The sequence below is a fragment of the Camponotus floridanus genome, unplaced genomic scaffold (genome assembly GCF_003227725.1).
Source record: "Camponotus floridanus strain SB8 unplaced genomic scaffold, Cflo_v7.5 scaffold88, whole genome shotgun sequence".
NCBI classification, from domain to species: Eukaryota; Metazoa; Arthropoda; class Insecta; order Hymenoptera; family Formicidae; genus Camponotus; species Camponotus floridanus.
Window position 1 is genome coordinate 807,088 of NW_020229858.1, and position 25,347 is coordinate 832,434.

General features: G+C 32.4%; 2 protein-coding genes across 7 annotated transcripts in view; one reads left to right on the forward strand and one right to left on the reverse strand.

Annotated features, from left to right (window-relative positions):
* LOC105258133 (proto-oncogene tyrosine-protein kinase ROS) overlaps positions 1 to 25,347 on the reverse strand; it is a 33,140-nt gene that overhangs the window by 2,194 nt on the left and 5,599 nt on the right. For 2 of the 6 annotated variants that reach the window (XM_025414711.1, XM_025414715.1), the window contains exons 2-19: positions 19,748 to 19,807; positions 13,267 to 13,326; positions 13,001 to 13,091; positions 10,597 to 10,826; positions 10,082 to 10,321; positions 9,140 to 9,281; positions 8,422 to 8,921; positions 7,870 to 8,159; positions 6,854 to 7,210; positions 6,311 to 6,614; positions 5,661 to 5,981; positions 4,900 to 5,516; positions 4,129 to 4,782; positions 2,460 to 3,904; positions 1,849 to 2,277; positions 1,447 to 1,667; positions 786 to 1,256; positions 199 to 562 (exon numbers count right to left, since the gene is read on the reverse strand). In XM_025414711.1, coding sequence (XP_025270496.1) covers positions 199 to 562; positions 786 to 1,256; positions 1,447 to 1,667; positions 1,849 to 2,277; positions 2,460 to 3,904; positions 4,129 to 4,782; positions 4,900 to 5,516; positions 5,661 to 5,981; positions 6,311 to 6,614; positions 6,854 to 7,210; positions 7,870 to 8,159; positions 8,422 to 8,921; positions 9,140 to 9,281; positions 10,082 to 10,321; positions 10,597 to 10,826; positions 13,001 to 13,091; positions 13,267 to 13,326; positions 19,748 to 19,807 — 6,796 coding nt within the window. Of the gene's footprint in view, positions 1 to 198; positions 563 to 785; positions 1,257 to 1,446; positions 1,671 to 1,848; positions 2,278 to 2,459; positions 3,905 to 4,128; positions 4,783 to 4,899; positions 5,517 to 5,660; positions 5,982 to 6,310; positions 6,615 to 6,853; positions 7,211 to 7,869; positions 8,160 to 8,421; positions 8,922 to 9,139; positions 9,282 to 10,081; positions 10,322 to 10,596; positions 10,827 to 13,000; positions 13,092 to 13,266; positions 13,327 to 19,747; positions 19,808 to 25,347 lie in introns of all 6 variants that reach the window. The other 4 variants (XM_025414710.1, XM_025414714.1, XM_025414713.1 and 1 more) reach the window with 3 other exon arrangements.
* On the forward strand, positions 11,187 to 12,425 carry LOC109610490 (cAMP-dependent protein kinase catalytic subunit-like). Its single transcript, XM_020029636.2, has 2 exons — positions 11,187 to 11,534; positions 11,700 to 12,425. The coding sequence occupies exons 1-2, from the start codon at positions 11,193 to 11,195 to the stop codon at positions 12,423 to 12,425; spliced, it is 1,068 nt and encodes a 355-aa protein (XP_019885195.1). The 5' UTR covers positions 11,187 to 11,192.

Sequence of the window (25,347 nt, forward strand, 5' to 3'; positions counted from 1 at the left end):
AGAAACACTCAATTTTCATATTAATGTGTGTAACCATATTATAATAGCAAAACGAGTGATTCATGAAAGCATTAAATATTTTATATATAATGCAGGTGCAAGTAAAAAAAGTTGCATTTTCTCAGTTAACATTCTGTTGATTTGTAGAAATTAATTGCTTCATGCAATGATATGAAAAAAAAATTAATATTAACTTACCTCTGCGAGTTAAATATTGTCCAGTATGCACTGGACTCAATATTGCGTCTTCTATGTTGCTTCTCAAGGCGACGATGTTTTCTAGACAAATCTTGAAGCTTGGCCTAGCGTCCGCTGTGTCCCAGCAACGCATCATTAATTGATGTAATGTCGCTGGACAGTTGAGAGGTTTCGGCAGCCTACCACCCGCACGCACGTAATGTAACACTTCGAGATTAGTCCTGGCAGGATAAGGTTGCTGACCCAACGACGTAATTTCCCATATTAACACACCGAATGCCCAAACGTCACTCTGTGAAGTAAATATCCCATCCACCAAGGATTCCGGTGCCATCCAACGAACAGGTAATAGACCTTCCCCTTCCTAAAAACGTGATTTTTGCTAATTAATTCTTTCGCTCAAGCTTTCAATTTTTTGAATAAGCATGCATTACGTGCTAAAATTATTTTAGCGTATCTCTTTATAAAGAAAAAAAATAATTATTTTTTTTTAATTTTGTTTAGCGTATACAATATTATTTTTATGTGAAAGTATAGATGAGTAGTTTGTAAAATTTTCTTTATCATTGTTCAAAAATTGCATTTACCTTACGGTAATAATCATTCTTGTAAATATCTCTAGCTAGTCCAAAGTCACCGATTTTCACGACACGATTCTCGCGATCCCTCGCTGACACCAAACAATTTCTACACGCGAGATCTCTGTGCACGAAATGCAATTCCTCCAGGTAACGACAGCCCCGCACAACATCTTCGCACATGGCGAGCAAATCTTGCAGACGCAAAGCGCGCGAATCTGTGGGTTGTAAGGCTCGATTCTCTCTCAAATAACTCAATAGATCACCAGCTTCCATTAATTCCAATACGAGTAAGGGAGGATCGGTGTCCAAACAAACGCCTAATAGCCTTAACACATGTTTATGTCGAAAATGGCTCATTAGTCTGGCTTCTTGCAAAAATTCTGTTTTCTCTTGCGAAGAAGCATCCTTTCGCAGCATCTTTATCGCAACAGGTGTTATGCCCGGCCCTTCTAAATCCTTGGCTACTCCCTGAAATACCTGCAAAATATTCAGAATTAATTTAAAAATTATTTAAAATACAAATTTCATTTATATTTATATAAGAATATAAAATTCATATGTAACAATATATATATATATATATATATATATATATATGTATATATATATATATATATATATATATATTATGTAGAGGAAATGTTAAAAGAAAACTAATTTTTCTTACCTTTCCGAATGCACCACTACCTAGAAATTTTGCTAACGTGATTTGTTCTTGTTTGATTTTAGGCAACGCAGAATCATCCGGATCATTTTGCAACGTAGAAGCGTATAATACGTTAGATTGAACAAAGTTCCCACGAGGTATCTCGCGAAGAGTTGCTAATTCAACGTCGGATATTATTGGAGGTAAAACTGCCTTTTTATCTTCTTTGCGTTGTCGGTAAACTGCTAAATAACGTCATGATACATTTGTCTAATACTACATTGCCAATATATATATATATATATATATATATATATATATATATAAATTATTTTTTATCAACATACTATTTCTTTTTCATGAATTCCATATATTATATCTGAATAAACTCACAATTAAACACTTTGAGTTAAACATACTTACGGCAGAAAAAATAGCAGAAGCAAACCAACATTACAATAATAACGATTACGATAAGACCTAACATGAATGGTAAGTGCTGCTGTGCCGTTATATTTATTAATCCTCCGGCAGATTCTGTTAGATCAATGATCGAGCTTGATTCGCTCCAAGCGCCGAAACCATAGGCATTTTTAGCTCGCACACGAAATTTTACGTATTGATCTATGTCTCCGGGAATTATCCAGTAATTATCCGTTCCATTATAATATAAATTCCAGTATTCGTTCTCGGTGGCTTCGTTATCTTGTTTGTAATTGTCGGTGATTAAGCCTTCCAATTGATATAAAGTTACTTGTGAACCATGAGCTTGAGCAGGTTCCCAATTTAATTGGTATACAGAATTTCGAAGTCTCGTTACCGTAGGTTTTCCAGGAGCACTCGGGACATCACCTGTATTATACAAAAGATAATTATAAATAATATATTTCTTTGTTTTATTTGACGTTATTATGCTATTTCTATTTGAAATTTTATTAACTTCTCTCAATAGCAAATTTAGAAAATACTCTCATCTAAGCTTTCATATTAAGCATATTAAATACTTTGCACATTTTATGTTTTTATTTACTTACCTAACGTTTGAAATGTAAATCTTTCATCAGACGGCCATATAAAGTCCTCCGCATATGTGGAATATTTCAATATCAGACGAAATTTATACAATGTACGCGGTTGTAAATTTCTTATATGATATGTTATTTTGTACTGTTTCAACTCTGTCAAAGCTTTTTCAAAGTTGTCTGCGATTTGCCAATCGCAATTTTGCATTGGACATCGCGTGTCCAACGAAACATCCTTGTATTGCAGTGTGTAGCTGATCGTTAGATTGATGCTCGGGATCCAAGAAATATTCATACTATTCACGCTTCTTTCGCTTAGAGTTAAATTGTTCGGTTCCGAATACATGTTGATAGTTTTTTTAAGGGTCTCATTGTATAAATTGGTAAAATTGACAGGATACACACGCACGTATACCTGATACTCCTGGTTTGGCAGGAATGGTTTCAACATCGTGAAAAACCTGCCATCCTTCGTAAGCTGGAGCTTATCCTTCATCACCTGTTCGCCCTTGTGTCGAGACCCGTTCACCAAGAGAGGCGATATCCAATGTACCTCGTAATGCACAGCCGCACAATTTAATATCTTAGGCGGCATCCAATAAACCGCTGCCAAGGTTGGCGTTAGCACTTGAACCGTAAAATTTTCCGGTGCGTAAGGTTTGCCTGGATCAGTCATCAGCACTACATCTAAGCCTGATAAGGTAGGCAGTTTGTATTGCTTGATGTAAACATTACTCAATATTAACTGCAACGTATAGTTTGTGAATGGCTTCAGATTCTGGATCTCGTAATGTCGTTCATATGTTTGCAACTCGAAACCTTCGCACTCCTGACAACGCACATGGATAACATATAGCGTGCTGGGTAGACTATAATTCTCGCAACCGATCTCGGGATTCGTCTCCGGAAGATTGACGACGATACTAGTCGCCGTTGCATTCACTCGTTCGATAGTGTAAGCTTTTCGGCGAGGTATCAGACATTTCGTTGCAGGATAAGTTTGCAGAGATTTGCCGAAGGCTATGATGTGACGTACGTTAGACAGATAGACGCTCTTTATCTCCGGTTTAGACATATTTTCTTTGTTCATAGAAAAAGGATACTCCTTTTTCATGAAATAGATTCGATTTTCTGTTGCATTGGCCCAGTATATATTCACCTTGTCAACCGTGAGAGACGTGAGAGTCGCTGTTTTGAAGTCCGCGTATACTACATTGCACATGCAACCGTAAATGTCAGCTACGTTTAAATGTCCCTCCATTGATACCCAGTATATCATCGGTTTTTGGATATTAGTTTTATCAACTGTCATCATCGGCATTACCGATAAACTACTAAATGGGCAGGTACATGTTTTATTTACATTATTTTTGAAAAACGGTTGCACGTTTCTCCCGTCGAGATCCGATTGCATTATTATTCCTCGATCATTTATCGCTTCAATCCAATATAAAGATCTAGAAAATATGTGTTATATTTTAATTATATTTTATATAATATTATTTGAAGGAAATACAGCAAAATTTTGTGAATTTTACAATTTTTAATAATCTTGTGAAATGGTTTGAGATTATATAATTTGATATTAATTACAAAAACAAGTTTTTTAAATATTTATAAAAAAGAGATAAATGAAGTTAATGTTTTATTTCAGTTTTTAGATGAATAAAAATCAGCATACCTCAAAGACGGCAGTATATCTAAAACTGGAATGTATCTCCCTCTTTTTACAATATTATTATATTTAACTTCGCCAACTTTCCACATAGTTAAGTCCAGTTTCATGATATAGCCGCTATTTTCTCGATTATATGAATTAGTACTATTATATTCTGTCCAATACAGATTTCTTGCTACCCAATCGATGCAAAGGCTGTGCGCGCTATTTTTCAAAGCAAGTATTTTTGTGGCGTTGGCTCCGTTGATCTCCGATGTCACTAATTCCTGCATCTCACTAATCCAATAAATTTCATTTTCAAATTCCAGATAATTGACGTCTGTAGCGCTGTGCCTAGTGAGCGTGTAATTGATCTCTCGATCCAAGTCAGACATTCTTACAGCATCCGCGGTGGCGACTAATAATTGAGGCACTGGATTTTCGTATGTGGTCGACACGTTGATTAAATCCGTGTAAGGACCAGGACCAATTTTGGTATATGCTCGTACTTGAAAGTAATATGTCATATTGCGTCTTAGATTATGTACTGTATACTCCAATGTCGAGGCTGGGATGTTTTGATCGTTACAGATTTGAATTCGGTTTTGATTTTCGATGAACCAACACTGGACCATGTATCTTTCAATCACTCCATTTGTAAACTGAGGCTGATTCCATCTATAAAAAGATTAAGAAACATTTTAATTGCTTACAATAAATCTATAACTCAAATCTTGTATATATGTTATTAAACGTAAAAAAAAATAAAAGATGATAAAATTTCAGATTCTTCACCTGAATATCACGAGACGATCGTTTGTTATGAACTCATGATGACGGAACTCATGATGGAACTCTTTGTCCACGAAAGCCCTAGGAAACATCGGCTGAGTCGGCATGCTCTCCGGTGATTTCAAGATCTTCCGCGAATTATGTGCCGATTCCCAGTAAGTAAAAGCTTTTACAGTAACCTCCAGGACGGAGTAAGGAAGAATTTGATCCGAGTTGTTATACGGTATTGTCGTTTCGTTCGTGATTTCCGGATTCGAATTCGTATTGATGTAATCCGCGAACTTTACTTCGTAGAAAACCGTGCCATAATTAATGTTTTCCACTGGATCCCATGATATGTTAAAATTTCTCCAAGTTCCTTCGACTCTTATGCTATTAATATCGACAGCGTTCGGTGAAACCATTACGGTTTCCGAAGTTAAATTCTTCGGGTATTGATGAAGCGCGGGATCCATAACGGCCACCATATGTAAGCCGGATAAAGTGATTCCGTTGATCACGGCGGTATTTTGACCAGAGAGATCACCTATCACTGCATTCGTACCGTCCTGTAGCCATAGCAGATGCTCGGAGAAATAACATACAGGTCCTTGCACATTTGGATCTTTTAAAACAGAAACCTTGAAATACAAATTTATTGTTTATTAGAAATAATAATATTCTAATTTTAGAAATTATAATATTATTATTAGAAATAATAGTATTTTAAATAGAAAAATTAATTAAATATACTAAGTTTAAATATACTAATTAATTAAATATACCTTTTCCGGAACGATTTGGTGATTCATTGGAATTCTTTCGGATGTAGGTGCTCGATAAACGATGGATCCGCTTTCGTAGCTTCGAACGATCCAATAGACATATCTATTTTCGGTGTCGAGTGTGAGTCCCATCACTTGTTTGCCATTAAAAATTTCATCCGAATGATAATATCTCCTGTTCTGGCCATTCAATCGTGCAACCTCCACAGCGTGACCAGTAGACCAATACAAGTATGCTTCTAGAGAATCAATCATAAGTTCTTTCACGATTGCTAAGATCATCGGCTCTTGTTGAGATCCATTCAAATTTGCTCTTGTTATCTATAAAGTTAGGATAATATTGCTATGTAAAACTTTTCTATAAAGTATCCTTGAAATGAAATAGAGTATATTTTTTAACATTACTTTACCAAAAATTCTTTATTATAATAGTTATAGATTCTTGTAGAATAACGGCACACGCTTTACAGAATTAAAATAAAATTGATAATATAAAACAAATATTCTATATTAAATTATAATTATAAGAGTTTATAGAATCTAGATATTGAGATATTTCAAAAACATACTGTCAAAATTATGATAAAATTCATGCAAAAAATTGCGTATTCTAATTCATTTTAAGTTAAAATATATTTAATTATACTTACTATCTGTTGCTTTGGATTCGCCCAATACAATTTCTTCGATAACCAATCCACGGCGACACTTCCCACTGAATGCGTGATAAGCCTCGTCAGCTGATGAGTGCTAACATTATAACAATATAGCGCGGAATTATTTCCTACTATGTACAGCACATCCTTATACCAGCTAACGTCGACAATGTGGAATTCACTCTCGGACTCTCTCAGATTTGTTTTAGAAATCAGCGTATCTATATTTTCACCGGTTACGTCGCTTCTCAAAAGTCCCTCGTTCGACGACCACAAAATAGACGCGTGCGAACCATCTCTAAATATATAATTTAATTTAGTAAATCAGGAAGAACCAACGTAATGTAAAAGAAACAATTTTTTTCAAAAATCTTACATGTATAAAATTTTAATAAAAAAATTAAAAAGACAGATAAAGAACATGTAAAGCGAAAGAGAAAGAAGATAAAAGGAAAATATCCAAAACTCTTTCAGTACAAAAGAATCTATCATATTTTTATTATTATTTAGTTTAATAAAATTATTAATTAACATTACGTTAAAGTTCGCCCGCGAAACTCCGCAGACCATGGTCCTCTACCAGCATTCGTGTATGCCGCAGCTTTGATGGAATATTTCGACTTTTCTCGCAAATGATAGACAGTATGTGACAATCCAACGATGTCTTTCTGATGAATAGTTTCGCCAGTCGATTCGTCTATTATTTCCAGCTCATACGACCAGTTTTGATAAGCACCTTTTCCTTGAGAACCTAGTAAATGAGGAGCTTGCCAGGAGATCTTGGCTTTTTCTGCTCCTAGGACAGCTTGTACTCCCGTAGGTGGATTTACTGGAACGGGAATGGGTTGGCTTGCATTCATCAATACGTTCACACTGATGAAATTAGTGTCGGACCTGAAGATGAAGATATTTATTCATTCACGCTATTAATGTATTATAGATTTAATTCAATTTTTTATAGCAAAAATTATTTATAATTTTTATTATATAACATTAAATAACATTAAACATTAAAATAATATCAAAGAATAAAATATGTCGAAATAAATAAAACGAGTTTTGAAATAAAAAGATCAGAAAGAAGAATCTTATATTAAACATTTATTATTTTATTAATATATTTAGTATTTTTAAATTTTTTTCGAGAGAAATTATGCCAAGAAAAATATTAAACGACTGTCATATAATATAATATATATAGTACTACTGTAAATGCTATTCACAGTATATACTACTGTGTATATTCAATAAAATTATTATTATTATATCGTTTTAATAGTAAGAATGTGTAATAGTTTCGTTCAACTGAACTCCGAACAACTGTATCTTGAAGATATTGTTAAGCGAACAACTCAATATAGGAACTGTCTTTTTTTAAAAGACTTATCGTTTTATTGTTTATAAATTATTTTCTGTTTTAGGATTTCTAACAATATTATGTAATTATTACATTCAAACCCGATTATACGTACAGTTATACGTACAAAAAATGATGACAATTAGTGTTTTAAGCCAAATGTTAAATTAAAAATTAAACTAAAACATAAAAATACCTGTCAAGATAGAAATTGTGAAAATATTTTTTTTGTTCATGATGATAGCCTTCGGTTAGAACATTTGCACCATTAGTCCAATAAAATAAACCATTTGCCATAGCTAAAGAAACAACGTGATTGAATATGGGTGTTTGTATATTGGGGCGCTGATCAAAATAGTCACGACCATAGAAAGGCAGCGCTATCACTGTATTATTACGGTGATGAGCAACAAGCAATCGAAAATTCATATGATCTACCGTGAAAGCACCCAAATTTCCATCCTTGAGAATTAAATATGGTTGAACCTAAAATAATAAAAATAACATTAATTCTTAAAAAGAGATCATTAAAAATTTTTATACGTTTTTTTATAGTAAGATGTCTTTTAAAAAATTATTTTATTTAAAGAAAGTAAAATATATATTAATATTAACAGTATATATATTACAGTATATATATTAAAATAATGTACATCTTAAACGTTTAAAAATTTTGCATCTGTTAGTATAACGTTAAAAATAATAGTTTTAGTAATATAAAGTTATAAATGAAAAAAGAAATTCATACCTCGTGTTTCACACCGTTGCTGATATCCGCTAAATCTAATTTAAACAATCCTTCTTTAACGACCCAGAAAATGTAACCATTGTAAGGATCGACTTCGATTTGCGAGGGTTGTGTCAAAAATCCAGCCTTAGCTACTATCAAACCTTTGCCATCCAAATTGCATCTGACTATCTGCCATACTGTGGTAGTGGCATGTTTTACTTCTCCCAATACATATAAGTGAAGATTCAACCAGTCAACGGAAAGACTTAATGGTTTGAAGTTCACTCGACCAGGACTTAGAATAACTTCCGGTTCCGATCGCTCGATAATCGAGGTACGATACACGTAACCCGTCGAAGTTGAAACATATAATTGAGCGAATGCCACGTGTATTGCCACTCCGCGTATTGTACTTTTGGTCTTGTAAATAACACTGGCTGGATCCAACATATTGGCGCTCTGCATCGTGACTTTATGTTCTTCTCCGAGAATGAGAATTGGTTGTTGTGTATTCTTGACTAAAAATTGTTGTTTATAATTAGTTATTTATAAATTTAAATTTTAAGTTCATTGATATGGACATGAATTATATGAAATCTAAGAATCGGCAGTCGAGGATGGATTTGATTAATTGAAATAATCAAATTATTTAAAGTAATGTGCATAACATTTAGATAGATCTATGTAATATCATTTTTGTTAATACTAATGTAAATATAAATTTTTTGAAACGTACAAGTAGGTTCTGGAGTCGTAGAGATATAGACAGTTGCAGCTGGACCTTCGCCAACTCCATTTCTCATAGTCACACTAATAGAATAATTCTTTCTAGCTTCGAGATTTTGAAACATGTAGTGACTGTCGTTAACTGGCACATCCTGTTGATAAAATATAATATATATTTTATAACTCGTAATCATCCCACTGCGAATCCCTTGCTAGGAAGTAAATATGCAATTATAGGAGAAAAAAGACGCCATGCCAGAAACTTATTTCGCAGATGATCTGGTTCATACAAGTCATTGAATTTAATGTTTTAACGGAGTTTTGGATCATGTATAATTAATGAAGATGCAATAGATATTTATGATTAATAGATGATTGTCTCATAATAATATTTTAAGAAAGCGGCCATGCTTTAAAAGCGTGCATTCTTTTGAAATTAATATTAGTACGCATGAAAAGCGAAAGATATGAAATAAGAGACTCATTGACGATCTTTAATTTTTAATATATTTATAATTATAATTAAAGATAATATATTAATAAAAACTAACAGAAAATATATAATTAAACATCTTATGATTTTAGTAGAATTAGATAAACAAAAAAGATTTGTATCATTGTTGCAGGATAAAATGACAAGTATATTATTTAACGTTGCTATATATAATAAAACTCGACGCGGTTGCTCGCCAATGACTTTCTCTCAAATGGAGTAATGGGATGAACCTTGCAGAACCAGTTGTACACATTACATTTCTAAATAAACAATAGTTAAATAGTACAGAAAAGCGTGACTACGCGTCTTGCGCGAATATACGAAAATATAAGAGTGCATCAGTTGAGAGAGAAGAAAAAAAGGCTTGTGCATACAGAAGTATGCGAGAGACACTTCGGTGTGAGTATCAGAGTCAGATTGACGCATATTTGTATATAGTTCTGGCGTGGCGTGTACCTTAAGCATTTTATGTTCAGCCCCTTGCAGACGAAGGACATACGACAAAATTGGCCCGTTCGAGAATGGGCCTGGTTCCCAAGATATAGATACGCGGTAGCTGTCTACCGCCGTCGTTCTTACAATTACCGGTGCTGATGTCGGTAGACCGGCTGGGCAAGTTAATATTACCACACTCGGCGCTGACACGATCGGTTCCGGATTGTGTTGCGACGATTTCAGAAGCATCGCTACACGAAACTGCAAATGCCAACGTTTTTTTTTCTCCATGAAAAATTATATATGAAAGAATAAAAAACGACTCGATAGTCTTAAATGCACCTCAAGTCTACGTCGAGCTTATATGAATTAACGTACGTATTATTTAAAAGTTATTCGCAGATATAGTGTGCATTTTATATTTTATTAATATAAGAATGAAATACTTTTATATCTGTATATCGAGTAAATGACATGAAAAAGATTAATGAAATGTTTATATAACTCTATTTGAGAGAGATTCTTTCCTTACATACCCTATACTTAGTATACGGTTGCAGGTTCTCGACTAGTATCTGATCACCTTCACCCCATGATTGATTCCTACAGTACTGCCATGTCCCAGCTAGCTCTTCGTATCTCCATTGCACCAAGTATGATATGCCTCCGGCGCGTTTATCTATACCGCTCTTCCATTCAAGGCTGAGCGAGGTCGCCGTCAATGAATCCGCAACCAGTGCTGGTGCCGATGGAGTGCCAATTTCCGCTATTCATAATGATTTTTTCATTCAATTTATATAATGTTTCTATGTCATAACAAAAATGTCAATAGGTATTTAATTCGTATTTTAACAGAATTTAATTTTTGTTGATTTATATAAATATATATATTTGCATGTATAAAGAAAGAAAGAAAAAATAACTGTCCATGAAGGAAGTCTCATAATATTAGCAATATTTTTAGTTAAAGTAATGCAAATACAATTATAGTGATGCACATTGCACATATGCATATATGTTTATATAGATATATAAATAAACAACATACGATCATCATCTCGTTGAAGAAATATGTCACTTCATGATTTATTAACCTTTCAAGTTTAAAGCATTCCAATTTAAAGAATTTTAAATGTCACACGTACGAGTGGTCGACACCGAAAGAGAACGAATGTTTAAGGAATACAATGATATCTTAGACGATCTGAGAACGGCGTTCATGGAGAAGTGGAAAACAAAGATGAACGATAACGCGAAATTAGAAGATTTTGAACGTTTTAGAACCGTCGGTACTGGTGCTTTTGGCCGCGTTATTCTTGTCAAATATAAACCAACGTCCTCGTATTACGCCATGAAGATTCTCGATAAAGCAAAACTCGTGAAAATGAAGCAAATAGACCACACACGTAACGAGAAACGAATCTTGCAGTGCATCAACTTTCCCTTCATGGTCTTTATGGAATTCTTCTTCAAGGCAAGGATCGAAAGTATATTAGACAGATAGATCTCTTTTGACATTTTTTTCTAAAAGAGAAATTAAATTATTTCTCTTAATATTTGTAATATTTGTAATAATTTCTAAATATCTTAAAATATTCTCATAAAGTAAACGCATACTATATTTCAATTCCTGTTTCAGGACAATTCTTATGTGTACATGGTGTTACCATTCGCGCAGGGTGGCGAAATGTTCACTCATCTAAGGCGTATGGGGAAGTTCGATGAGTCATTGGCGAAATTCTATGCCGCTCAAGTAGCCTTGGCCTTGGAGTATTTGCACCACTGTAGCCTAATTTACCGAGATCTGAAGCCAGAGAATATCCTGATAGAGAATTCCGGCTACCTTAGGGTAACTGATTTCGGTTTCTGTAAGATGGTAGATGGTCGCACATGGACCTTGTGCGGCACGCCAGAATATCTGGCGCCAGAGGTAATTCTTTCAAAGGGTTATGGTAAGTCCGTCGATTGGTGGAGCTTTGGTGTACTGGTTTATGAGATGAACGCGGGATATCCGCCTTTTTACGCGCATGATCCCATGAAGATCTACGAGAAGATTGTAGCAGGCAAGTACAAGTTTGCGCATCACTTTGGTGAAGAATTGAGGGATATATTGAAGAATATTCTGCAAGTGGATCTGACGAGAAGATATGGCAATTTAAAAGATGGTAGTATGGACATCAAGAAACATCGCTGGTTCCAATCTATCGATTGGATCGAGATCTATCATCAAAAAGTGCAACCGAGTTTTATTCCTCGTTGCATTAACGGTAATTCAGGCATTGCAAGTAACTTTGATCATTACGATGAAGAACCGCTTGAGATCGCCTCTTTTGATCAATATGGGAAGGAATTTGCAAATTTCTAGAGATAAAAAACGCTGGTAATTACAAGCTGATATAAAAAAATGAAAAATTAATATGAAAATAATATTTAGATTACTATGATATGTAGATTGTTACAGTAGATTACTATGATATGTAGATTGTTATTTACAGTATCTATATCTTATATTAAATTTAAAATTAATTAATTTGTGATGGCAATAATCACAAAATAAACAATATTTATCTAATTTATTAAAAAAAAGAAAATACATATATAGATATAACAGAGAAATATAAACGATGATGAAAAGAGGTAAAATGTGAAAAAATTTCTTAAATTTAAATATTATAAATTATCGTAAAAGCTCATAAAAATGATTCATGATTGTACACAAGAGTGATATTTAACTGTATGAGATTTAACTGTAAGTTTAATGAAATAATTATTTTGTGTTCACACAAGAAATAAATGTTCTTTTTTCTGATAATATTTCTTATCATTGATAAGAATATATAAAATATTTAATTATTCTCATTATATATAAATTTTAATATTTTTTTGGGAAAAGTTTATATTTCTAGATGAATATAAAAAGATATTATAAAGATGTTATACCTTTGAGCTGCTGGAAATAACGATTTAATGCATCATGGCAGCCCAAAACGCAATATAATTCTTTCGGCGGTAACAGTTCTTGTGTTCCATTCTGCAAACAGTACATTGGATTGACATTATATATTTGTTCGCTGGAGAATTAGGAGGATATTACGTAAAAGATTGTGCAAAAAAATTTTTTTACATTACAAACACTTTTATTGCTGCACTTTTACGTAAGTTTGTCCGATAAATACCATAAAAATAAAAGTAGCAGCGATACTAACGCAAACAGCTTGGCAGCTTGTGTCGAGCGCTTGTTCCCATGCTTCGCAGCCTTTTGTACACTGAAAAAATAAATATAATGATAAGAAAACAATAATATCTTAATTTCATATATTCTTAAAACGAATAATATTAGAAATTTTAAATCAAATGCAATAAATTTAAGAACAATAAACAATATATTTTCTCCTATAAAACGCAAAATGTAGTATAATTTTTTGTATTAGTTTTTTTTTTAAATGCAATGTTTTGAACAATATCGATGTTTTTGTGTGAATAAATTTTATTGATTATACCAGAATGTAGATTATACACAGAAAAATATTTTGCTCTCTCTAAATGAGATATTCTTTAACATGTATACAAACTTCATCTTAATAATGTAAATTATATTTTTTTAAATACGATGAACTTTTAAATAAGATATTTTATATAATAAGATATTTATATAACTAATAATGCAATATTTAATGTATATAACAAATTTATTAAAAAAATTATTTGTTTTGAAATGCGCGATTTATATTTTATGAATATTTATTTATAATTTTTATTTAATTTTTCTAATTAAAATTTTTTGCAAATGAATATGACATTCATCACAATTTTATTTACATTATTGTTTTATGTAGACACTGTATTCTAGAACAATGGATCGCCTCATATAAGTATATCCGATTTGCAATAAATTGACTGTCCGATGCATTCTTCCGTCGAAGGTCATCGAGCATTCTATGCGATTCGCTAAAATGCAATTCCGGAAGTAACTAAACAATGGATCACGTTATCTGGAGCGATGTGACATAACTCACTGTCGCAAGGCAAAACCGTAATTTTTCGTGATCGCGTCTGGTCTCGGCCTGCGTGGCACGTGCCTCAAGTAACGCCCACGTTCATAAGACTCTCGTTGCATGGCAGTTTGTCGGGCATGGATTTGCGAACTAAAGTTTAACGCATTAACTTACTGCGCGAGAGGATGTGGGCATTTGTCGTCGACAACAAGCCAGCTGTAACCGAGGACGCGCAGCCTCTGCTGCGTCAGTATAAATCTTTGTTTACTTTGCGAAATACAGTTTTTAGATTTATTTCCCGAATAAAGTGGTATTACTGTATTTTTTTAAATTAAATTACTGTATTTTAAAATTATTATATATATAACGACAAGAAGATATAATTAGGAATTAATTATGATAAAAGTAATTAATCTCAGACAGATTGAAATAATTATCTCTCACTGCTCCAATTTTATTATCAATTTATTTTTTCTTTCAGAATAAATAATTTCACAATATATCGAATGCTATATACGTGTATTAAGTTTTTAAAGAAAACATCAGAACAGGAAATGCATTCGCGCGAGTGCACTTAGAAGCATAAATATACAGAAGCGACTTGCTACGAGTGTCTCGAATGTAGACTTGATAGATCTCTAAACAGTTGGAACATTTCAATCGTCGCTGCCATTTTTTTTAGGTATTCGAGCTTGTTGAGATGATTATATCGTTTAATTTAATAATTTTTAAAATAGATAAATTTTAAGCGAAATAAAATATTTTTTTATGCGAAGCAATAAAAAGATAAATTTTTCTTATTCTTGCGCATTTTTTCCATGTCACAGTTTTGTTAATCATAAATAAGTGTGATAGAGTTTTATAGTAGTGCATAGTGGAAAGTCTATTCTAACGTCCGGAGTTACGAGAGATGCTATTTAACAATTGGCAAATTGATCGTCATTCTGGTTATTGCGTTCGAGAGGCGCCATATATAAATAATACTGCTCTCGACATTGCGGAATAATAAGCAAATTGCATCGTACGAGAAACCTAATTTCTTTGAATTGTAAAACACACGCTAATTAAAAATTAAAATTCTAAAAAATTAAAAATCTTTTCTACACTTAAATATAATTATAAATTTATTAAATATAATTTTTAGATAATTCATGTTAACAGTTCTTCAAAATTTTATGATAGGTATTCAATATGTTATTTCTTTTCTTAATATATGTCTATTTGATGGATATATTGAGTTATATAACAGAAAGATGTTTCAGCCAAAAAGATGTTTTAAGCTTTGTATTTATATTTAAAAAAAGATGCCCATTATTCAAGCATGAACTCTGGACGATCTTACGAGATACGCAACGCATAATATACGGGTACAATAAGTCATGCGTATATGGTGGTATATACGAGGGTATCACATAGGTCAGCTCGTCTGAAAAGTCTGTGAAAGTAAAGGAACCTCCAGCACCAGATAAAGGTTATTAATAATCATTTGACGCTGAAACTCTACGACAATCACGGCAAATTATCGATGCGTATTTAAATAATATTATTGCAATATCAATAATATGCAATAATATTATTTAAATATTAATAATAATAATTAATTTGCTGTGTTATAATTAATTAATAATTTTTAAAAATTAATTTATATAAGATTATGTTAAAGGTAAAAAAAATATTAAGTTTATTTTCTAGTAATAAAAAAGAATTTGTGTGTATGGTTTGTAAATTTGTTTATTTTTGTGAGATTTGAAATATTTGGATAATTAAAAATAAAAAATAAACGCTTTGTGTCTTGTCTTATTCGAATATATATATTTAAATAACTGTATGTATATATATTTATATATGTATATATATTTATGTATATATATTTGAATGAGACAAGACACAAAATGTATTTTTAATTATTTTAAGTCATACACAAATTTTTTTTATTACTGAAAATCAACTCAAATATGTCTGAATTTTCTCTCTCTCTCTCTCTCTCTCTCTCTCTCTTTTAGTTAGAAGCTATGAAGAAACATAAAATAATTCTTTATCATATGATTATTCTATGTGTTAAAAACATGTTGATTTAGGCATCTTATCTAATTTATGGCCACGATAACCTACAATTCTTCACCTTTCTCGAATTTTGATTAACCCAATTTAATTTTAACAGATTATATAATTTTGTTCTCTTTAGGGGAAATATAAATATATTTTACGGAGCAAAGGAAGTACGTGTCCTGATATTCAATTTGCTTTAACGAGCATCTGGGTGCTTTAATTCGACATGCCTCGTCAAATGTAAGTTTTTAAATGCTCTAGCCGTTTACAATGAGGGTTGACAAAACTATCAGACAGTTGAAAATGGTTGAACCGAGAGCAACTCCGCACAGCGGCCGCTAATTTCTCACTTCCTCATTAAATCCTCAGCGTATATTATGCCCCCAGCTGGGCTGTCCCTCTTGCACATGCGGCGCTCTCCGTAGATCGTAGATCTTCATCCTACCACGGATGAACATCTATCTGTTCTCTGCTCATTTTGCTTTAGCCCCATTTACTACTTTCAGTTTGGCTTCAACCATAGACAAGCAAAGAAAAAATTCTAACGAATATGATACCACAAATTATCTCCGTAATGTCTTTATAACGAGCTCCTAATTTGTGGGTAACTAATTAGCAATGTCATGTTTTGGTAGATTTTGACGTTACTAAATTTGACTTTTAGTCTTGGCATCGACTATTCATATTCTCTGTGTAAAGTATAATTTTTTAATATATATTTGCCACATATATCATTCGTTAGTAAATATTTAAATTTTAATTGTTCTTTCTCTCTCTCTCTCTTTTTTACTGAGATATTTAATAAAAAATAGATTCTACAATATATAAACAATTACATTATATCTATATTTATTTGTCAAATATGTGATATTTTTAAATATAAATATATTTTTTTATGCTGATCCTAATAATTTAAAAAAAATAGTAATACGAAATGATTAAAGAGAGAAATTTCACCAAATATTAAAATATTAAAAATTATTATTATTTTGTTCTGTTTCGTACAAGTATGGACTTTATCTTTATCATTTACAACAGCAATTTTCAAGCCGAAGTGGCTTCTGGCAATAGCTACTATTAAGCAGAGACATTTGTATGGATACTTCGCTGTCGGTGGTCCTCCATTTTACTTCATTGTCAGATAAACACGCTGAACTGTTTGAGTTCTTGCCACATGACACCAGGAAGCAAATGTTTATCGTTCGAGGTTTATGTTTCTCTCAGTGCTTAAAGTATAAAATGTTATAATTTATTATAAAAAAAACGATGAGAAAGAGAGAGAGAGAGAGAGAGAGAGAGAGAGAGAGAGAGAGAAATTATAGATTTTTAATTGAGGTTTTATGCTAATTTGTCTATCTTTTTAATATTTATTTACTTTATGTCGGTATTTTTTATTATTTTTTTCTTTTATTCACAACAGTTTTTATATTAATTGATATATTTATAAGAGCTTAATAAGAGAATAATTATGATAAAATTTTGTAGAGATCGGAAGTTATTTGGTCGATATTTCCGGAAATATAAGCATAAAACGCGCAAGCCTACATTAATTTTTGAAAGCAAACCAAAAAGAGCATCGAACAAAAGAAATTCCTACGGTATTAATTCATCGTTATCGATCTGTGAAATTGCCGGAAGAGACATAAAGTCAATCTGCTGATATTTGTGAAATGCATCAATGTTGAACATTATGGAAAATGCAAGGTATATTTAATCTTCTATTTTTCAATTAACTGAATAAACTCTTTAATTATACAAAAACCAAATTTGATATATAAATTAATTATTTTTAAACTTATAAATTATTTTTAAATTTATAAATAGTATCTAAATGATTTTTCTCTTTTTTAATAAATATAAAACTTATAAATTGAATATTTCAATAATGCTTTAAGAAAAAAAATGAAAAAAATGATGCAATTAATGATGCAATTCAATGATCGAAACTTAAAAAATCCTATTGCATAAAATGAAGATTTCGCACGAATTCGTTTTCTCAGGCAAAAGATACGCGATAGTTAATGACTAGAAATGGGTCACACCGAAGCGCGTAAAATGTCCAGCTAAAATCGCGAAGCGTCTTCCTCCTACGTCGCCCTGTCCGTTACTCGTACGCGTTACTGGCGATTTACGAACCGTGAAACGAGCCGAGCGAGGAAATCGTTTTAAGCGCAATTCGCGCGGTAATTCGCTTTCCAGGTCCCGCTCGACGACACACGCAACGAATATCCAACCATGCGTCGAGCAGTCACCGTCGTCACCATGTATTAACGATCGCATTTTTTTCGGAGATAATTAGGTAGGCCAGAATCTTTTTTGTCCTTTTCGTGGGGTTAATTGCGCTGCTCGTTTCCTATCCTGGAGATATGCGTTGTTGGGTATCCTTCCGGCTTCGCGAGGGGAGATCTTTCGATGTTTTACTCTCGTTGGAATGTTCATTTATCACATACTAAGCTAATGATTCTTTTATTAGGAATCTGAAAGCGAGAAGGAAATCTAAAAAAGTAAGATAAATAAATAATTTCGTTTCTAATTTAATCACTAGTCATAAGATATTTCTTAAATATCTTCAATTTTCATAGTTATTTTACATACATATACTGTAAAGGATAGCTAGCTAATATTTTTTATTACTTTATAAAAAGAAAAGAGCGTTTATAAAATTTTATATGCGACAAAATAATTAAGTATTATGTTCCTCTAAGATATCTGATTTATTATTACCGATTTTTCAGGTTTGTTTTCATTGATTAATTTTAGTTCATCTCTTTCTAAAACTCCAATTTTGACGATGAGTTTATCTCACAACGCGATGACAAAATTACGACATGCGCCTGGCGTCAGATACGTCTCCCAATTTCCCCGTTTTTTCTCATTCGCACTTCCGTTTTAGACGGGGAGGAAACTGGGAGAGAAACGAAGAGTGCTACAGCGAGACGGACGAGGCGCGAGAGAGTGAATCCGGAGTCGCACGGTAATTTGGCGACATCCGCCATCGGTCGCACTTGTACGCGATCCAATTTAAAGGCACGAAGCCGTACTAGAGAGAGCGAGAAAGCGAGAGAGAGAAAGAGAAAAAGAGAGAACGGGCCATTCTTTCATTCGTATACGCGCAATACGTTTCGTACGCGCGTCCGCCCTATTCATCGGCTCGCGTTGTTTTTTATTTGCCGTTTACCATCTCCGCCGCCGCCGCCGCGAGTTAGGAGCGGCGGGGTCCCCTGGAACACCAGCGGAAGTACTTTCATTGTAACGAGGGACTGTCGTCCCTTCATTTTCGTCTCCGACGTCCGCATCATTTGCGTATATCGCGCCAGATTGCCGATTGTTGTCCCGAAGTTCGTTATTCTATACGTTTAGATTTTACCAGTAAATAACTTAAGTAATCTTCAAAGCTGCCAAGAGGAGATAAAATCATATTTATTGTTGCTAACATTTTATGTACGCACGAATCCTTTTACTGTTATATAAATTGTAGGTCAATATATATATTATTGATGAAAGACCTGTTGGTTCTATCGACGTAATTCCATGATAGCAATGGTTGAGTAAAATTTATGCAAAATTAGAATTTTAATCAAGAGAATTGTGTCTATGTTCCAAATAAATTTAATTCGATGATTAAAGGTACAAGATTCCTTACCTGATCGATCTTACATTTTACTCCGCAACCCACCTCCGAGCTCAAGTCATCCGTACGATTCTGCAATCAAATACGTATCTCATTTTAAAACACATATTTCTTTTTTGTAGAATTATTTTAAAGTTATAGAGAAATCAAATAAATAAATTTATAACATTAGAAATAAGCCAAAGATTTCCAAAGATTATCCAGTTGAGATGTAACAGGATGCGTTGTACGGGATACGCAATCGACAACATGCGATCATCGTCGATTGAACATAAAAATAGAGACGTCGAACAACATGACGGCGCATGAACGGTGCGCGATTATGTTACGTGCAGGGGCGGTGTAAAATAAATTGAATCGCTTGCCGTCTTTAAAAGACGTTAAACTGTTCCATCCGGTTCAATTGACACCCCCGGTATCTGGCGTATTTGACGCGGCGCGTCGGAATGAATCGCCGAATATATCCCCTCAAGATACCCGGCCTTTCGTAATAACGTTAGAGATAACGTGCGCACGTTACAGTGGCTGCACCTGTACGTTACGTATTTCCGGGACACAGGTGCGTGTCCGGTCTTCGATGGAACGTGCGAGAGATTGGAAAGAACCGAGACCGCTGACAAAAGGGGAGAATGAGTAGGGCCGTATGATTGAGAGGGGTGTGAAGTGAACCATAGAAACTATAGTTACCGCCATGGAAATTTTGGTAGTCGATTCGTTTGATCATCTATCATAGCGTTGTCTAATTATCATAACGTATTGTGGAATAGGGTTCCCACCTGCGGAATGCAAATGTATATACCAAACCGCTGTGAGAACCTCATTTCACTCAGCAAATTAGTTTAGTAATTTTTAAATCCAATACAAATCTTATTTTTTTATATCGTTACATTTTTTGTTAAATTCCTAATATCGAGAAACATTATCTTTGCATTAAATTTTTGAAAAATATGATCAAATATTAAATTTTCTGAAAATCTACTGTCATTCTAGGACATAAATTTGCATGTAATTTTTTTCATGCTTATGTGTAATATCTAATATTACACACAAGATTTGTTTAAACAATTACTATATAATTAATTACATAAAATGCCATTGTACAACAAAAATATACGCGAATTAAATGTTATTAAAGTTAAGTATCTTTATTATTCTTTTCACACATTCGCAGCAACTATAGATAAATAGCTGTGCAAGTATTTTACGTTTAACTCCGAATTTCCGTAATTAGATAATGCGCGCGGTCGACAAATTACCTCTTTAGTTCTCACGAACTAAAATTTCCGCGGAAGCGGTAATAATCCAGAAATGTTTGCAACACGAACTGTTAAAGATATGCTTGCCGCGTGTTTTCCTCTCGCGACCAGCATGGTGAGTTCAACGATAAGGGTTCAGTTCAGAGGAGAGAGAAATAGACGGAGAGTGTTTTCGCATACTATCTCGTTTCTCTTATGGATCTATCAATTTTATGACGATTTTTTTTATTCCTCTCTCGTCTCGTGGAAACATCTTTCCGACGTAAGCGTCGTTTAACTTTGCACTCGATTAATCAATCCACTTAGTGCGTCGATGAGAAACCTTTCAAACGTGTGTGACCGCTTATCTTTGAGTTTTAACACACATTGTTAGGTATCTTATTGCTAAAAAAATTTATTTGTGCAATGTACAAGTGCGTATTGACATTGCGCAAACATTACGCCGTAGTTTGCGCTAAATTAATTAACATAATCTCACACATTTTTGTTTACTTCATCGTGAATTATTTTGAATCTTTTCAAAGAAATCAAAGAGCACTGATAAAAGACGTAAGATATAAATAGCGCATGCAGAGAGATAAATATTATAAGATGAAATTTGTGAGCAAAATTTTTCATTATTTTCTAAATTTTTCGTTATTTTCGATTATTTTTAATCACACTTTGCAACCATGATTTGCGATTAAGACACATATAAATACATATAATAATTGCATATCTATGAAATACTGTGTACAATCATTTTTTTAAATTTTGCTATAATATTTTGTTTCTGATTTTAAAGAATATTCTTTTGCATGTTTTTATCGAAAAAGAAGTTATAGCTAAGCAAGAAAAATTAATAAAATAATCGCTTTTCTCTCTCCCGTGGCAAAAACTACTTTTTGGAAGCTGTGCTTTTTTCTTCGATCGTTGGATCAATTTAATAGAACGATTAGACTTCTTTAATTAATTTCGTTTCATCTTTTAAATTTATTTTTTCAAGTAGGCGTCCTGACTTTTCTTTTTTCAGCGCTTCTCACTACAAGTTTTAACGGTTTTAAGAAAAAAAAAGAGAGAAATTATCTGTTAAAGAGTAGTCTTATCCGATCTAAGATAATCGCTTAATGCATAGGTACCTGTTCTTCCGTCGTGTTCAACGTCTGCGTTACGCTTGGCGACGTCGGCCACCTGTTGCATCTTCCTACCGCATAATCTCAAAGATGGAAATAATAGTGAATGTCAAACACGGAAATATCTGCTATGCGAAAATTCTCGTTCGCTATTCGGTAAACAATTCTAGGAAGAATCTATCATAGATATCAGCGCAGATATCATAGATAGCGTAGATATTATAGATATCATAGATATCATAGATATCATCATAGAATCTATCGTAAATATTTTTGGCGAGAAAAGTTTGAGGAATACTATTTTTTTCGTTATCGATGTAACTAGACATATTCATTTGCATTTATGTTTATGATATAAATTTTTCCTCTTTTTTTCTCGTCATTTTTAATTTTAATATCTAACACCCCAATAAAGGATATCATGTGCTAATTAAAATTAAAAAGTATTTTAATTTTGCTTTTTTTAATTAACTGTTAATCTTTTTTATTCGCAGAATAAAGCTAAATAAAAATATAATTTTTTTCAATCAATAAGTACTATAAAATAAAGTGTTATAAATAAACGTTAAGAAGAAGAGACTTTTAAAATCTAATAAGTATACATCATGCATGAAGAGAGAGGAGGAGTTATGATGGTGAAACTGAAAGGAGCGACGGACATGGAAAATTTGATACATGTCGAGAAAATAATACGACATAACGTTGTTATTTTGCACATGCATTCTTTGCAACGGCGCGCTGTTTCAAGTTTAAGGTAAAAGGTGTCGAGTTTTTTCTGCGGTCAACAACGTGCACGGTCGCACGGTGTTGAATGTACACCGGCCGGTGTTCACTCGGTTGGAACAGCGATCTAAGATCGAGCTCTCTCTGCTTTTGGCAAACAAATCGCTGATATCATAAAAGGAATAGGGCAAAATATTGAAAATCACGATCTTAAAAAGGGAAAAAACATTAGAAATATATAAAAAAATATATTAGAAGATATATTAAAAATTTATTATCACAATATATTATATGTCATCAAAAAATATTATTGCTAAATATTTGAAAATATTAAAAATTTCAAAATTAGAAAAATTAAAAGGCATGTATTAAAATTTATAAAAATATATGGAAGAAGGACATACAAGAATTTTTCCAGAAGACAATATATATAAAATAATGTTTTTTAAAAGTAGAACTTTTTATTCTTCCTGCTTACAATATCATGTTTTTTTTCAATACTTCCTATATTTTGAAATGATGTTTTTTTTTATTGTTTTGTGTGTGCGGTTTATTATCTTATTTTCTGATTTTTCAGATGTTCTTCACATGTTTACATTTAAGAGATATCATTGTCATTTGAATGCACGCAAACATTTTCTTCCACGAACCACGTCAATTATTCTCATATTACGTCGAGAATTGAAAGGATAAGCATCGCGGTTGTAGCTGTAATTATTAACGTGGTGACCAGGAAGTTCTCCTGCAGCTTCGATTTCGCAATCGTTACATACATTTTCATTTCTTCTGAGAGATGCTCTATTGAATTGTTATATTATCAAGTTGCAGGTAATAAAAATAAAATAGATATTTAATGTTTATTTATTTTATTTGTGCGCAATAATTTACATATATTAAGACATAAATTTAAGTGAATCGATATGTTTTTAAATTTTATTTTTAAACACACACACACACATATATATATATATATATATATATATATATATATATATCATAAAAAATAATATATAATTTTTAAAATAAAATATATCACATGTGTGTGATTTAATTTAAATACAACTTAATGATACTCAAAAATAAATGTTTATAAATTTATTCTAAATTATTGTGGAAACAAGTCATAGAAAGAATGTCATTGTTATATGTTTATGTTGCTTTAGTAAAGAATTTACATGATACAAATAATTTAGAATAAAAAAGTTTATCTTTTTCCTTGATTCAACAATTTTGCAATATCATAATTTTTTTTAATACTGTATTGTGATAGCAATTAAATGTTTGTATATCGTGGTGCGATTATTCCAATTCGATGAATATCATCCTGACAGTTGTTTTTCGTAAATGAAATCTGCAGTGTTGGCGCGACGCGAATTGGATAGAGGGTAATAAAAATTGACGATGACGTTGTCCCGACAGATCGACCTCGTTTAGCCCGTACGAGATGAGAATCTGGGTTATCGTTGACCTTAAGTGCATCGTATGTTTATCCTAATATGACTGCATGAGACACTATCGAAATGCACTTTCAGTGTATCGCGTTTGTTTTCAGATCTTTATTCCGTACATAAAGATTTGCTATCTCTCAGAAAAAGGTTCATGAATAAAATCTAATAAACGCATCATCTGTTGGATAAATTTCACAGAAAAGAGGTGTCGATCCATGACATTTCTCACGCGATTAATCTTCCTCGACATTTGAGCTAATCCAGTTGCATACGGGTTCACCCACATCTATACTTTAATTTTTAAGTACTATCTTTCATAAAGTTACCACAAAGAAAAGAAACTCTTATAGAAATGGAATTGATGATCTAATATATTTTGTCTTGCGTGCCGCTGATAAATTAAAGATTTCTAACTAATTGTAAGAAAAAAAATAAAGAAGTTCTATTAAAATAATGTTTTATTTATAATCTGCATTTGTATGTTCTTATCGTGATCTAAAAGTTAAAACATTTTATTCTCACATAAAGACATTATATTATTATCATCTTTTTTATAATTAAAACTATAATTAAAACTATAATCATGTATATATATATATATATATATATATATATATATGCATGTATTTAACGATCTTGCCAAATTAATTTTGGCTTCTCTAGGCTAATTAGGTTTTTTAAAGAAAATAAATCCTAGGAACGCGATGCTAACCGCTTTTAACTGACGTCATCCCAATTAAAACGCGTACATATGTTGGCATACATACAGAGAATGTGACCAGTCATATAGTTTTCAACGGTAACAAATGGCAGTTGATGCGGCTGTTTTTAACTTAACTTCTAACCTTAGGGATAATTAATAAAATTGGGGAACATCCTACTGTACTGACATTCATTTTCTCACGTAAATATTTCGTATAGATGTTTTAATAGAAATATAACTTTTTTTAGCTCGAAAAGAATATTAATTACCGGAAATAATTTATGTAAAGTTTTGTTGTATACGCCGAATATAAATTAATTTGTCTTGTAATGCATTATTGATACAAATGCAGAAAATCATACGTATTACG

Excerpts from the sequence above, each read along its gene's own strand:
- LOC109610490 (XM_020029636.2), top strand. The coding sequence starts at position 11,193 with ATGTCACACGTACGAGTGGTCGACACCGAAAGAGAACGAATGTTTAAG. Across the intron at positions 11,535-11,699 it reads TTATGGAATTCTTCTTCAAG|GACAATTCTTATGTGTACAT; the intron begins GCAAGGATCGAA and ends TTCCTGTTTCAG.